The sequence below is a fragment of the Eubalaena glacialis genome, chromosome 4 (assembly GCF_028564815.1).
Source record: "Eubalaena glacialis isolate mEubGla1 chromosome 4, mEubGla1.1.hap2.+ XY, whole genome shotgun sequence".
NCBI classification, from domain to species: domain Eukaryota; kingdom Metazoa; phylum Chordata; class Mammalia; order Artiodactyla; family Balaenidae; genus Eubalaena; species Eubalaena glacialis.
Genome location: NC_083719.1, coordinates 71,310,505 through 71,323,982, shown reverse-complemented (window position 1 = coordinate 71,323,982; position 13,478 = coordinate 71,310,505). Strand labels below are relative to the sequence as shown.

The window sequence follows — 13,478 nt, the reverse complement described above, 5'->3', positions numbered from 1 at the left end:
TTTACCATAAGCAAAGAACCATGAAAGACACAAAAGAAATCGGAGCCAGAGAACCCAATCAAGAAGAACTAGTCACCAATGAGACTGCAATTCACTTAAACAGGGCACAAAACTAAATGAACATAGTGCCAACTGTGAAAACACAGAACATTCTGTACAGAGCGATGATACACAGAGTTTGATCATTAACCTCCCAGGGCTATCACTCAAAGGCCACCTCAACAGAGCTCCAAGCCACCTCGGAAAGCCTCATTTCTCAAGTCTTGCTTGGGAACTGCTTCAGCCAAGTTGAAACACAAGCTATCCCCAAACATGTGCTGAACTTTCCCTGTGTTTGCTCATGCTCTTTCTTTGCACATCTAATCACTCGGCTACCCAGGATCTTTCCCCCTTTTTAAATCTCTTCCATTCATTACCACACATCCTAATGGTCACTTTCTCCATGAAGCTTTCCTAAGTCTTCAAATTAACTACATATTCATTTTCCACTTTTGAAACCCCCATTTCATTTTGTTAGTGGCAGTCTGTACAGTCTACTTACACATTATCTTTTCCCTCTTGGATTATAAGAGAGAAAACTTAACCTCCTTCACCTTGTATCACCAACAACTTGTTCATAGTAGGTATTAACTCACTTTTTGAAAATTATATTTACTAATGGAACCTGATTGAGATGCTTATAAATCATGCAATCTTAATCTTGATTTGAACAAAACAACTCCATGCTACCTCGTTCACTTACTCCTTAAATAGGTATTGGCGCCTATGATATGTAAGCCTATGGGATACGTGCAGGGAAACAGCTGATTGTGGAAGCAGATGATAGGGCTTTCCTAGAAGAAGTACAGGATGGGACGCCTGGGGGCGGGGAGGAGATACAAACTCATTCCTTAATGCTCTCCAGTGGACATTTAATGACTAAAAAAAAGAGTTTTCTCAATAGGTGATCCATGCATCAGAAAGCTGGCTTTGACACCAACCCTCTCTCTCCAAAGAGGGTGGGAGCAGAATGATTCAAGTTCAGCCAGACAAGAGACACGGGGCAAAGACAAGAAGAAGACCCTTCCCTCTCTGCATATTGAACTTGTAGTCCTTATCAGAGGAAAATATTGGGAAGATTGATAAATATTTCCATTACCCTAATAAAACTTCATGTTACATACAAGCTATTATTATCACAATTATATCTTTTTCTCACTTTTTAAACATCGATTCAGAACAATTGCATCTTAGAAATGGTAGTGTTGAAATATGGCAAACATCTTACTTGCAGCAGCAATAAACTTGACGCTGAAGCCTAATGTTTTTTGTATATTCCTTCTCTATTTCTCCTTTTGGATTATAGATTATGAAAGGGATTTTATGCAGCAGTTGGTGACAAAATATATTTCTTACTAATGTGTAATATTTGCTACATTAATAATTTTATGGCTTTAATTATTGATGCAAACTTAATTGTGCCCCATGTCCCTTTTTCTTGCAGCTCAATAAAAACTATATATTTCTTTAATTAGGCTTCATTTGAAGACTAGAAGACAATGCAGGAGTGGTTTCCTGCTAATTCACCTATCCACAGCCAGGGAAAAAAAGGAATTAGTGTCTTCAGTGTAGTTTAGCGAGAAAAAATATCTAACTGTTCTGAAAGTGTGACTTTCCTTTGCACAGCTAACCTCACCCAGAGGCCAGGAATATATAGGCAACTGAAAGCGAACACTGCAACAGGGGATGATATTCTCCCCTTCCTGGCTCTGGGGAGAAATTTCATTGATTTTAGTAGAGATGGAAAGGAAAAATTGGGGTCACCTACATGGTTATCATACTGCCTTCCCTCTTTATATTCTCGACCTTACTCAAAATATAATCTTAGTCTTTCCTGCTTGATTCCAACATTTTGTTGTGGTACTCCACTTACAATCACCAGGAATATTACAGTCACTTTATTCTGTGTCCAAACGTTTCAAAACAACTACCTGAAAGCCTGGATGGAGGGAAACTAACATTTGCTAAGCATCTGGTCTGGGTTATACAAGGTGCTTTCAATCAATTATTGCTTTAGTCTCCAGGGGTCACAATCGTAAATGCCAACAAGTTCAAAAATGAAGAGAACAGATCGGGCTTGAGAAACAAGGAGCCCTCAGAGCTCCATCTTTCATTTTCCACTTTGATAGAGAAGTGAGTTCAGAAAAAAAAAAAATTTAATAATAACATTTGTAACATTCTGTGAGAATGAGAGTAGAGCAATGATTGCAGAGGATACTCCATCTCAGTGTCAGGTGGACATTGGGAGAGACAGGACTGGCCAGCTGGAAGGCTCACATCCCATCTCAGTGAGATTCTCAACTCCGGCCCACCACTGCCATGCTGAGAGCTCTTCCAAATTTTTAAGTGAAGTTTAAAAGCTTCATTCTTAACTATATTCATTTTCTAGTGTTACATGAAAGATTACCACAAATTTAGTAGCCTAAAACAATACAAATTCATTACCTCACTGTTCTCTTAACTCAGGAGGTTGAACTGGAGTTGGCTGGGTCCTGTGCTCAGGTGTCACCTGGCAAAACTCGAGGTGTTGGCAGGCGCTATAATCACATCTGTGACTCTAGAGTCCTCTTCCAAACTCACTGACCGATGGTACAATTTGTTTTCTTGTGGTTGTATGACCAACAACCCTATTTTCTTGCTGGCTGTTAGGGACTATTCTCAGCTTCTAGAGGCTACCCTCGCATCCTGGCCCTGTAGCCTCCTCCACAGACCCTCTCACCACATAGAAAGCTTACTTCTTCAAGCTTAGCAGGAGAATCTAATGCTTCAAATCTCTCTTACCTCTTTTAGAAGCTCAGCTGAGTAGGTCAGGTTCATCCAGGATTATCTACCTCCCTCTTGATTAGGTCAAAGTGAAATGATTAGTGACCTTAACTACATCTGCATAATCCTTTCTGCCCCATAATGTAACATACTCATCAGAGTAACATACATCTCTTTCCCAAGTCTCCTTCCTACTCAAGTTGGAGGGGATTAATGCAAAAGGGGGAGGGGGATCTTGGTGGCCATCTTGGAATTCTGCCTACCCTACCCTTCTCTCAAGCTTCCCACAGAAATATAGCACTCTTAAAAAATGAGCTGCTGAATAGTCATGAATACTTTAACTTCCTTTCATTTTCTACAACTGCTTTGACCTCTTGGCACTATCTTATCACATTATCTGATTGGTCCAATGCCCATCTATATTCAGTGCCTGTCTCTAGTTTTAAAATTTCAGTGTTGGAGCTTTTTCCTGCCATTTGATAAGCATAATAAATAGTTGTCACACATGAAATTTGCACAAAAGCTGACTGTGATGTCAATAGCAGGTATAGTTTTTGTAACTGTAATGTAGGTTGATTCTTGAAATCCTAAATTTATCATTAGTACACTCTATTCAGAGAGAGTTACTCTCTTGATATACATAAAAAATTCAAACTTCAAAGCATTTTAGAAAATGACAGGTATCTGAAAGTCCCATTTTTATTCTAATGAAAATATCTTTTACCAAGAAGCTAAGATTTCTCACAAAATGTAAAGGGACTTAAAAAAAAATAAGGGTACTAAAAAGTGTTATTATTCTCAGCAAGACAACTCATAACCATGTTGATTTAGGAAAATCTTCAAGGATTTACTGAGGCAATTGTAAGGTAAACTCAGTTCTCACAATGAAAGGAAAATGCTTTGATAAGTTTTCTGGGGTTTCCTTTCAGCTTACTTGCTTCTTTGCCTATAAAAATATTTTATATCATTTTTAAGGGCAAGCTATAAGCAATATTTATGTTCAGAGAAGAAATCCATCTATAGGAATTCAAATTTAATTTTAAAAACAGGTAAACAATCCTATAAACAAAGTCAGTGATTTCCCCAGGTACTTTTTGAAAATAAATAAAAACAAATCAGCTCTGGTTGTCTCATTTGTTGTTTGAACACTAAAGAGCAAGACATTGGGATTTTTGAGAGCAGTTGTATTATTTTAGACTTTACAAATCTATACAATAATTCATGGTTTAGAAAAGAACTGTTGGGTTATCTAGCTAGTCTTTTTTAAGAGTAGCAGTTGAAACAAACAATCAGCTCACTTCATGCATGGAAGAGAATTCTTCAAACTCTTCCCCTTAAACAAATCTTCAATCAGTTAAATGACAACGTTGTTTAAAAGAGAAGTATTTTATACTTCTCCAATTCTTATTGATGAATCTCTCATTCTCAATTTTAAAATTTGTTGTGTCAACTAAATGCCTGTAAGTGGATTGACATACTTTTTAGAGTACATATATTAACTAGATCAATTCAACCAAATGCCAATATTTCACCCTATCTGATTTTCAACACAGCATGTTGGTAAATACTTATAGAAAAATGTTTCTGTATATATTGTTTCCAGCTTGAGAAGATTAATATGGTTATACAAATGTAAGTCTAATTTGGAAGTTTGACGTGATAAGCAACATTTCCAGACACTTTTTGATTGTGCCAAGGGTGATTTTTGAAAAATTTGTGATAAGTTTATTGTGGTCATTTGGTAAAAATAATAATTTCAACAGACTAGAGAAAAGGTAGAATTATTAATAGGAAAAAAAGCTCATTTTAAAAGCACATTCTTATTGATTTTTATTATATTTAAACATAAAAGCAAAGCCAGCTTTAGCTCCTGACCTACCTCTGCATTCCTATTGAGTGAATAGAGAAATTTCTACATGGTGTAATTTGAGAAGCACTGAGCACCTTCAACTGGCCTTGCTTAATCCCGGTGACTAAGACTTCAAGACTTAACTTTAAAGGCATTGGCAACCACCATTTAAAGGCAGAAGTTATCCAGCAGGGGTAATGAGTAAAGTCATTATCATATAAGATTAGTTCTGAAAGATAAATTGTGGCCTTCTAATGAGTCCCTAGCAAAATAGGAGCCAGAGCAGTTGGATTTAAAGAGGATAGGAAAAAGAAAAGTCATCTACTAAAACACCCCAGCCATAATAATAATCCAGTGAATATCTGTGGAGTTGAATCAACTTGAACAGAGAGCAACAGACTTTACCTCTGGGACCCTGTCAAAGGGTAACGCTTTGTAGCTGAAACTCAAGGGAAAGTTTGAGGCCCAGGGGAAAGGAAATGAACAGAGGCTGCAAAAAGACGTAAGGAGAGTACCCATATCCATGTTTGGATACTTGAAACAAAGTAGAGGTGAGGAAACAGGAGATGTTGTATAAGTACTACCCAGAGATATGCCTCTCCTTCCACAAGTATAAAATTCAATCTTGTTATATAGCTGATAATTCATTTTAGAAACCCATGAAGGTTAAACTGACATCTAGAATTCTTTACAGAAATTTTTTCACATATCTAGGTAGCTTGTAAGTGTAACTTTCATATCATTTAAATAAAACAGAATAACAAAATTTCCCTTTTGTATCATGAATCCATGGGACAATTTAGCTATTGGCTTTAGCTAAAAAATAGAGCTATTGGTTAGCAACTTGAACAATCACCACCAAGTATAAGATTAAGCCAATTTTGCATTTTTCAGTGAATTCAAATCTGTAATATGGTCCTAATGGCAGAATGTATCTTTAGTTTCACTGTCTGGTCCTTTTACCCAAGATAACATAGATTCCAAAGTTTAATTTTATACTTACAACCATTAGCATTTATTTTTCTCCAACAGGGTATCAATAAGTTTCTGCCAGTGAATTGGCAAAATCATGACTCTTCTTAATTTATTTTTTGCCTCTCAATAATTTTGCAACCCAGCTCTGTTTCTAGGAGCTCTGCTTTTACTTCTTGGGGGAGAAGAGAAATTTGTTTGCACAATGCAACAAGATCTGGGGATCTGTAACATGAGAAACTGAGCAATTGTTTCAATATATCCACCAGTAGTTTTCAGAGGGTAGGATCATACAACTGTATTTAATCAGAAGAACTTATCACAGAAGCTTGGGATACAAATGTCAAGACATTGCATATGATGCAGTGTTGCCTGTTAGTATCCAGGATATCGAGAGTTCAAAGGGAAGATCCACTAGAAAAGGCTTCCCAGAAAAGTCAGGGACTTCTGGATAATAGTTCAAATATGCCTACTCCTTACTTGAATGACTGATCATATTTCCTTGATTCAAGATACCCATTTTTCACAACTATGGCTTTCAAAATCAGGAAGCAACTTTTAATCAAGGTACACTTTTAATATTGTGATTTTTTTCCTTTTTTGGAAACATTATTTAATCAATGGTGAATCTAATGATCAGTGGTTCTTTAAACTCAAGAAAATAGGTATTCCAACAAATAGATACAAGATCAAGAATAAGAAGAGTAAAACCTTATGAGAGGACCAATATTTGCCCTGATATGTTAAACCTCAGCAAATGAAGAAAAACAGAAAAGGAAAAATTCTGTACTGTGGTAGGGATCTTTGCTATTAGACACCAGATCTATGTTTAAAAGCATGTGGAATGCTTCTCCAGCCTAAATTTAGTATCCTTGTGGGGGAGAGAATTTACTTGTTATTTATAAGTGCACTGTGTGTGTGTGTGTGTGTGTGTGTGTGTGGTTTCCAAGTAATTCAAAGCACACTAGAGACCTTAACACCCTATCTACAAAATGACAATTATTGTTTTCATGAAAGATAAATGATTACATTTAAGAGTGGTGTTAGCAAAAGAAATTGTTTTCATTGAAAAGTTGTAGTTTGACCTGTTTTGACACATTAAGGGGAGCCTTCCAATCTGAAATTTTTTCTTAACTCATGAGTCAATCAAGTAGTTCTGAGACTGTCATTGAGCATTTTGTCAATACAAGGAGACTTACAGATTATCTAGAACACTTAGCTCATTTCACAAACAAGAAAAATGAAGTCCAGAGTCATTTGCTTTGCCCAAGGTTGCCTAATTAATTAGTGCCAAAACCATGGGTAGAACCCAGTACTTCTTTTTGCCAGTGTAATGCTTTTTTTCAGTGGAGAAGAGTATCTCCTTCCATAAACATGATAGAATACTGTGGTTCTGGGAGGCTCTGCCAGAACCTACAAATTGAGCCCAGGTCTCAGAGAAGTTTTGAGAAAGCACAGCTCAATTCTATCACAATATTTCAAGTGGTTCTCTGTACTTCTCTGGCCACTATGCAGAGATATAAGGTCTATAGGATTTTTGTAGTGGACCTGGGAATGCTTGCATTCAAACAGTATTTTAAGTGGTCGAGGAAGTCTTTAATAAGTTAGAATCATACATCATTTTGAGAATTGGAAGAGCTCTGTGCAATACATTTCATTCTATTCCCTCAATTTATAGAGGAGGAAGATAACGTCTGGGAAAGTAACATGGCCTATCCCATGCTGATGTGTGCAAGGTCAGGACTGGAACACAAATTTCCTTGTTCACTGCTTTTTCATGACACCACACAGCTTTACCATGAATTATGCCCAGGAAATAGAAAGATGCAAAGGTGAAATAACCAAAGACAGCTTTCTATGAGAGATTTCTCAAGCAAATGATGAAATTGGTGATATTCGTCCTCAGGCCTGGCTAATTCTCTATCCTTGTCCCTCTCAGTGGTCAGTGGCCTCCCTCACGGGTTCTCCCCTCTCTTGCTATCAAAATATACTTTTTAGGAAAGGTTTCACAAGCTATCTTATATATTCTTAGCAACTGTATTTGGTAGGCATTAGTATTAACATTGCCATTTTAAGATGTGAAAGTGAAAGGTGCCTGAGGATTGAGTTACTTCTCCGTGGCTCTACAGTTTTGTAAGTGGCAAGCAAGGATTCAAGCCCAGAAGTGTCAGGATTTTAGCACTTTTCTTTAAACATTGCTAATTCAGCACTGTATCTAGAACACAGTATGTGTACAATAAATGTGAGCTACACGAAAATAAAGGAGGAAGGAAGGAAAGAAGGAAGGAAGGAAGGAAGGAAGGAGGGAGGGAGGGAGGGAGGGAGGGAGAAGAGACCTATTAAGACTAAGTTGTGATGAATAGCATTTGAACTTGCTATCTTTCTGTTTGCATGTGAACGGGAAACAAAATCTTAAACTGAAGAAATAAATTGGAATTTTAGGCATCTTCCAGCAGGGTGAGAAATTTGGCAGAAGAAGATAAAGGTGCCCTAAAATTCCATGTTGGCCTTTTCAGAGCTTAGCAGTTACAAACTCATGATAAAATAGTTCTATGATTATTTCAGAGAGGACTTTTCATGATGCAGGAAAATTATCAACCCTGTTTCTGCCCAAATACCACAGGCAGAATATTCCATGAAGTCCAGGGGTGGTTCCTTCCCTCAGTTTCCAAACAGTTAGTTCAGAGAGCATCAAATGCCAGAGGTGGATAGTCACAAAAGTTGGTTTAAAATGTCCTGGTCAGTGGTTGCCCAGTGGAGACCAGGGCGGGCAAACCTAGAGCCAGAATGCAGGTTTTAGAGATTTCATTTGCAATATCTTTGGGTTAATTCCCTAGATTTGGCTAAGGCTTTTAGGTTCTACGAAGCATTTCCAGGGAGGCCTAGCCATGGAGTCAAGCCCTGTTCCTGAAGACTTCATCAAGTTCTTCCCCGTCTGTGGTTCTGTCTATGTGAGGTGGCAGAGGAGGGGTGGGAGAGGTAGGACCAGAATACAGAAGCTCACAGGGGAGGGAAAAGGAGGAGGACTGGCACATTCTTTTAAGTTAATTCAAGTGAGTCATTCAAGGATCCAAAGGTCTGAAGGCCTTCTAGATCATTCTAATGTCATTTTCTGCATCTTCTTAGATTACCTATGGTCCATCATCTAAGAGTCAAAGAGCCAGGTTCAAGGCTCTGCAGAATTTAACTACTGATCAAATGGTCTTGGACAAATCACTATATTTGTACCTCAACTTTTCACTTATATTGATGACGATTAATAGTTGTGTGACCCACCTCACTTGATGGATGTAAAGAAAAAAAAGCCTTTTATATTGTAAAATATTCTGTAGCTGTGATTGTTATCATTGCTTTATAATATGAATGTGCTACTGTACTGTTTGGCCTTTGTTACTTCTTTCCTTTTTTTTCCCCTAAACTGTGATACTTGGAGGGCACACCTTACAAGTGACAAGTCAGAGTGGCTTATCCCAGTGACATATCCTAATGCCTCCTTATGTTTAACATTAGTTGCAAAGACCACTGCTATATAAATAGAATCATACCTTCTACCTACTTCAAGTAGATGCCACCAAACAAAGGTAGAACATACCTACACATGAATGCATAAGTCTGAAAACCTCACGATAGGACATAACATATATTTTTTAATAAAATATTTTCTAGGAAAAAAAGTTTAAAACAGTAGAATACATAATGTCAGCAATTTCTACCTTAGAACTACTCAATATATAAGATATATCAAGGATTAAGAAAAACAGGGGCTTCTTTGGTGGCACAGTGGTTAAGAATCCGCCCGCCAATGCGGGGAACACGGGTTCGAGCCCTGGTCCGGGAAGATCCCACATGCCGCGGAGCAACTAAGCCCGTGCGCCACAACTACTGAGCCTGCGCTCTAGAGCCCGCGAGCCGTAACTACTGAAGCCCGCGTGCCTAGAGCCCGTGCTCCGCAACAGGAGAGGCCACCGCAGTGAGAAGCCCGGGCACCGCAACGGAGAGTAGCCCCTGCTCGCCGCAACTAGAGAAAGCCCACGCCCAGCAATGAAGACCCAACACGGCCAAAAATAAATAAATAAAATAAATAAATTTATTAAAAAAAGAAAAACAGGACTTCCAGGTGCTCGGCTGCCTCTTCCCGGACCGAGCGAAGCGCCCGCGTGGCCGCCACCCGCGTCCTCCTTCCCGCAGCCCTCAGGAGACCGCGCTTGGCGGCAGTGGACCGCCAGCAGGTCCGAAGGTGGCAGTGTGGCAGATTCCGTCCATGGGAAACCTTCCGTGGTGTACAGATTTTTCACAAGTCTTGGACAGGTCTATCAGGCCTGGCTGGACAAGTCTACTCCATACACGGCTGTGCGATGGGTGGTGACGCTGGGCCTGAGCTTCATCTACATGATCCGAGTTTACCTGCTGCCAGGTTGGTACATCGTGACCTACGCCTTGGGAATCCACCATCTAAATCTCCTTATAGCTTTCCTTTCTCCAAAAGTGGATCCTTCCTTAATGGAAGATTCAGACGATGGCCCCTCGTTACCAACCAAACAGAATGAGGAGTTCCAGTCCTCCATTCGAAGTTTCCCAGAGTTTAGATCCTGGCACGCGGTGACCAAGGGCATCCTGGTGGCCATGGTCTGCACCTTCTTTGAGGCATTCAACGTCCGGGTGTTCTGGCCCATCCTGGTGATGTACTTCATCATGCTCTTCCATTATCACGATGAAGAGGCAAATAAAGCACATGATCGAGTACCGGTACATCCCGTTCACGCACGGCAAGAAGACACACAAAGGGAAGGAGGACACGGGCAAGACGTTTGCCAGCTAGACGCGGCCGCCCTCCGCGGGCCCTGGACGGCCACGAGTTGCTGTGACGGCGCCTTCTTTCCTCACATAAAGTAGTTGATTACAAGGGAGTTATTCTTTTTAAAAAGGAGCTTCAATTATTTGTAACTGAGATATCAGGTTCTTGAAGAAACTTACATTTAAACAGAATCGCGTTGATTTATTTTCCAGTGCCGGTCAGGCATCCAGACGCTGGCCTTGCAGGGCGAAGGCCGGGCGGACAGCCAGGTGGGCTCGGGGGCCGGGGCGGGGGCGGAGTCGGCAGGGCCAGGCCCGTGGAAGGAGCCAGGACGCCCAGCTGCCGCCTCCCAGGACGCTAGCCTGGCCCCGCCGGCCACACGGAGGATGCTCGCCCGTCAGTCCGGCACGTGGAAGAGATTCTGCAGTAACTCAGGGCTGTAATGCCAGTTTCCGAATTTCATCTCACTAGAGATGTGTTGAGTTGGCCTCTAGCATAATGACTCAAAACTTTGTTCTTAACTACCATGATTGCTTCTGAGGGCCTGGAATTATAAATATATATTATATTTTAATTGTTTGAGGTTATTTTGACACATTTCTTTGATACGTGAAGGGTTGTTTTAACTTAAACGTGTTCTCATGCAGCAGACCCTTTTCAGAGACACCTGGCAGGAGCAGCCAGTTCTGTGGCTTTTAACACATGGCTTCCCACTTTCTATGGGGAAACAACTCTGACCTGCATGTCAACTTTTTTGATGTGATAAAAACCAATACTCATAAAAAAAAAAGAAAAAGAAAAACAGGACTTCCAGATAACAAGTGAAATGTTTCACATACCCATTTCATATATTCATTCATATATACTTTATCCCATCCTTACATGTATATATTTAATCTAAAGGTAATAAATGTAACACAGATCGCAAGTTATAATCAAGAGGTTCATTTTTAATTGTTAATTGTTGTCCAACTTTTTAGAAAATAGAATACAAAGAGACAAAATTTCTTTAATAGTTTTCAGAAAGCACACCATAAGCTTTAATGGATAGATTAAGAAGCAAATAGTTAAAATTTGGAGATCTTACTATAAGTATTATAATTTTAAACTTTTTCTATAAAACTCAATTACTGCATGCATGCCAGTGAAATTTAAAAAGAGAGAGAAGGGACTTCCCTGGCGGTCCAGTGGTTAAGACTTCACCTTCCAATGCAGGGGGTGCTGGTTCGATCTCTGGTCGGGGAGCTAAGATCCCACATGGCTTGCGGCCAAAAAACCAAGACATAAAACAGAAGCAATATTGTAACAAATTCAACAGAGACTTTAAAAAATAAATAAAAAATAAAAACAGAGAGAAAAGTTTAAGCATTAAATGCTGTAAACATTTAAATAAATATAACATATATCTACATATACAACTTGCTAGTAGGTATATATCATTTCTGCCTGATAATTTTCTCTCTCCTCTCTGTGTCTTCCACCTCAGCACAATATGACATGACACTTTCTATATGAAAATAAATGACACCACTTTCTCACTAGGTTCCCCTCAGGGAATAAAACTAATGGACAAACTCTGTGGGGCACCATGGGTGAGGAATTATACATGGTTGGTAGTAGCCTAGAGCTTGACAGGACCCAGGGTTACCTAACACAGTGAGGCCAAAGGAAATGGAGAAGAAAAGTTGATGCAAGAGGAGTGATTTGAAAAGGCAGACAAAATGATAATGGGGTCCACATGAGGAAGACTAAACATAAGGTCAGAGGCTGGAAGGATGAAGACTGGAAGGCTTGGTGAAAATAGGTTCAAGACTACACAAAGGAGTCACAGCCCTGCCTCTATGAGGGTCCTGGTGTGGCGTGCCTGATGACATAGGAAACTAGACAGTTACCGACATGTATTTCTCAACTGATACACCATGGAGTCTATGATGGCACTCTCTACTATACAGCCATGCCAATGGGTGGTGGCATGCCCTCTCAGACATCTGTGGTCGACTTCAATTATTTTCTTGCTACTGTAAATTTCTATCCAAACTGAATTTTTAGAAAATTTAACAATGCATCTGTTGGGAGAAACATTGGGATTTCTAAACTGAGAATGCATATTATACTCATTTTAAGAAAAAATACATTTCAAAGAAAATCTTCAAAGGGTTATAATAAGTTTCCCTCTTAAAATCTCCAGTAACTAATTTTAACAATGGCTTTCATATCTTTCTCCAGTTGGGCATTTTGTTTAGCTCAAAAAAAAAGAAATAATTATAGTATTTCTTTTCTAATAATATCAAGAAGTTTCTGTTATTGCCCAAGTGAAAATATTTCACCGTAGCCTAATTTCCTTCTTCATTATATAGCATAAAGATCAGGAGCCACAAAAATCATTATTTTCCTGATGACTTCAATCTTCCTATTTCATAAAGGAAAGGAAGTGAAAGAAAACTACCCCTCAACATTCCCAAACCAGTTTGCTTTTGGATTTTGCATATTCAGGCAACTAACTGTTGGCTGTTTTACTGGTTTGAATAACCCATAAGGTACAAGAGAATCTAAGTTCTACGTTAGAACCCACATCTGCTTATGCTAGAATGAAAACCCACCTGAGAATCAATGAAGCACATGGGGAGGGTCTAATTAAATCCCTATGCCATTTCCTTTAAAACTGTCAAATTGAAATTGTAATCGTGTATTCATTCACCCCCCAGTGGTGTAGTGGTAATTTTAGAAGTGGGAATATTTAAGCAATAAGAACCAACAGGGTGTGTTTTGCTAGGATATCAATGAGCCTGGACAGTTCCTGTAAGCAGCCAATAGACTGAAAACAAAACCTTTCCTACACAGTGAGTGAATCAGGAGACCCTCTCCAAGTGTACAGCCACACTAATGACAAAGACTTAATTCTGTATTAGGAATGAGAACTTATAATAGATGCATTGAGAGAATTATACTATGAAATCACACTAAACTATTAAATGAAAATAATACAAAGCATTGGCACATTAAATCAAAGTGATAAAATGTTCAACAAATTAAAAATCAAACATCCAAGATTCCTGGCTT

General features: G+C 39.1%; 1 protein-coding gene across 1 annotated transcript in view; it reads left to right on the top strand.

Annotated features, from left to right (window-relative positions):
* Nucleotides 1–10,442, top strand: part of LOC133090537 (protein RER1-like) — a 53,834-nt gene extending 43,392 nt beyond the window's left edge. The window contains 2 exon segments of the mRNA XM_061188956.1: nucleotides 9,724–10,324; nucleotides 10,326–10,442. Coding sequence (XP_061044939.1) covers nucleotides 9,724–10,324; nucleotides 10,326–10,442 — 718 coding nt within the window.
* The last annotated feature ends 3,036 nt before the right edge of the window (nucleotides 10,443–13,478 follow it).